The sequence below is a fragment of the Lingula anatina genome, chromosome 5, assembly GCF_051362555.1.
Source record: "Lingula anatina isolate TDL-2025a chromosome 5, LinAna3.0, whole genome shotgun sequence".
In the NCBI taxonomy this organism is placed as follows: Eukaryota; Metazoa; Brachiopoda; class Lingulata; order Lingulida; family Lingulidae; genus Lingula; species Lingula anatina.
Genome location: NC_141771.1, coordinates 18,510,264 through 18,512,533, shown reverse-complemented (window position 1 = coordinate 18,512,533; position 2,270 = coordinate 18,510,264). Strand labels below are relative to the sequence as shown.

The following is a 2,270-nucleotide window of genomic DNA, read 5'->3' as shown; positions in this document are numbered from 1 at the left end:
GTAACCAGAGCATCCCTTTTTTTTCAATTATAAATGCAGATTTCTTTTTTCCAGTGTGATTTGGGGTCCGTTCACCCTCTCAATGCTTCCGGGGAAAGTGTCCACGGGGTGGAGTTAATGAACTTCACCCTATACAAGAACATGACCCCAGAGGTGCTGAGGGGTGGCGCCGCCTCGTGGAGGGCCGATTACTACGCCTTGGGTGTTCTCTTGTTTGAATTGATGGAGGGAAGGTAAGAAAAAGGATACAGTTTTGTGAAAAATGACTGAACTGTTATTCATACCAGTAGTTCTAATTAGCCCCCCCCCCCTTTCTTTAGAGCTGCTAGTAGTGTGTACAGGAAATTAAGAGTGAAAACAGTAATCCCCCCCCCCCCCAAAAAAAAAAAATAATAATAATAATAATTTAGAGTTTTAGAATAGTAGGAAGTGTTGGAAAACATAATTTTAGTCAATTTATTTAGGCACCCACTTTGGATCGAATTACCAACTAGAGCCGAAGCCAGAATGAAAATCCTCCAAGGCACCATCATCTACACAGACACAGAGCATGTCTTCAGAGATTTGATTGACAGATTAGTCTGGTAAACAAATACTTAAATGAAATGCCGTGAACAACTCTATTTCTAGCCTCTTAAGCATTGGCCTGTCTAAAGACACAAAAGTGCACAATGTACTTTACAAAATAAGTCTTGCTAACTCCTTAGAAACCGTTTGTCTTCAGTTTCCATTATCCCCAGCTGGTCTCGTATTGAACTTTCAACACAGATTGAACTATTTCTCTTTATTTCATTTCAGCGAAGTGGACCAAAGAATTGATAGCATGACTGGTCTTTTAAGTCATCGGTACGAATTTCATCAATGTTTTTTTCTTCCTGAAAGATTCCTTGTAGCTAACACTTTGATAAAAATTTTAAAGCCATATCTTAATTTTCACTATTTATTTGTTTTTTTCTTATATATATTTTATTTTTGTATTTAATCTATTTTATTAATATGTTCACTATATTCATTTATCTGCTATAATGTTATATTAATTTATTTATCTGTTTAAATTCAGTTGGCTCTGTGACTACTACGTGAATAATTTTCCAACCGATATGATCACCTCTCCCATTTTAGACATTGCTCAGGTAACGCTTGGTTTTATTACACTGACCACTTCCAATAAACATATTAAAGTAAATACTCGCTGGTATATGAGAGTGAACCTTCACGGACTTCAAACAAATTGTACATGCATATAAGTCAAAATAACCAAATGTCAGTGACTCTGTAGCTTACATGTTAAATTGTAATGGAAAAAGGTGTCACTGTAACATTATAAGTTTGTAATATTGAGATATAGTTAACTGACTAATTATATGCAGCGTTTTTTTTTTTTTTTTGTTTGTTTGTTTTTTTTTATTTATTTATTTGTTTTGTTTCGTCGTGGTACTGTAGGAAGTGTTGGCTGAAGAACAGCTGGAGATGGGTCCTCTGACTGCAAACAGCAGCGTCCGCAATATTGTTGACAATGGCTAGAGGACTGCTGCAAACCACCGGCTGCTTCAATACTTCCCTCAAGTTTCACGATTCATTTTGAAGTAGCCCACTATACAGCCGACTCTATGGAACGAACTATTCACTTCCTTACATATATGAGACGACTTTATAACTTAAGCTTACAGCATTTCAGAACGATTAATAAAATATCCGCCACAAACATCTATTTTAATAAATTTTGAAAAAATCAAGAACTGAATGATTGTAATTCAAGTTTTCCTAACAGTACTTACAGCTCCACCAAGATAAAAAATGGAACTAAATTTTTTAGACATTAAAACAGAGTATGGTTATAAAAACATCGTTTCCTTTGTATGTGCATAGAAGAAGTGGCCATTTTTTTTAACCACATAATCATGTACGTATAATACTGTTAATTAGTATTTTGTAAATTGTTTTGATTACACAACAGAAAAGACGAATAAAATTTTTAAAACCTTTAATTCCTCTCTCCTAAAGGCTTATCTTACTCAATGGGGCCTAATTTTCAGAGGGTGGTGTGGGTAGGAAGGTGGGTTGGGGGGGGGGGGGCTCCGCGAATGGGGATTTGGGGGAACTCCTCCTAGAAAAGTTTGAAAATTTGAAGCAAAATTGTGAAATTCAGTAGCATTTCAACCAAGAAAACTGAAGTATTTTTCTAGTCCAGATAACCAGTTTTTTTATGACTGAGAAAACATAAGTAGGCCTAAATTTGAAAAAGGGGAACTGCAAGTACATTATAAGTT

General features: G+C 35.5%; 1 protein-coding gene across 1 annotated transcript in view; it reads left to right on the top strand.

Annotated features, from left to right (window-relative positions):
- Nucleotides 1–1,524, top strand: part of LOC106156448 (uncharacterized) — a 3,115-nt gene extending 1,591 nt beyond the window's left edge. Inside the window, exons 5-9 of the mRNA XM_087014074.1 lie at nt 55–233; nt 465–584; nt 799–846; nt 1,061–1,133; nt 1,444–1,524. Coding sequence (XP_086870200.1) covers nt 55–233; nt 465–584; nt 799–846; nt 1,061–1,133; nt 1,444–1,524 — 501 coding nt within the window. The remainder of the gene's footprint in view (nt 1–54; nt 234–464; nt 585–798; nt 847–1,060; nt 1,134–1,443) is intronic.
- The last annotated feature ends 746 nt before the right edge of the window (nt 1,525–2,270 follow it).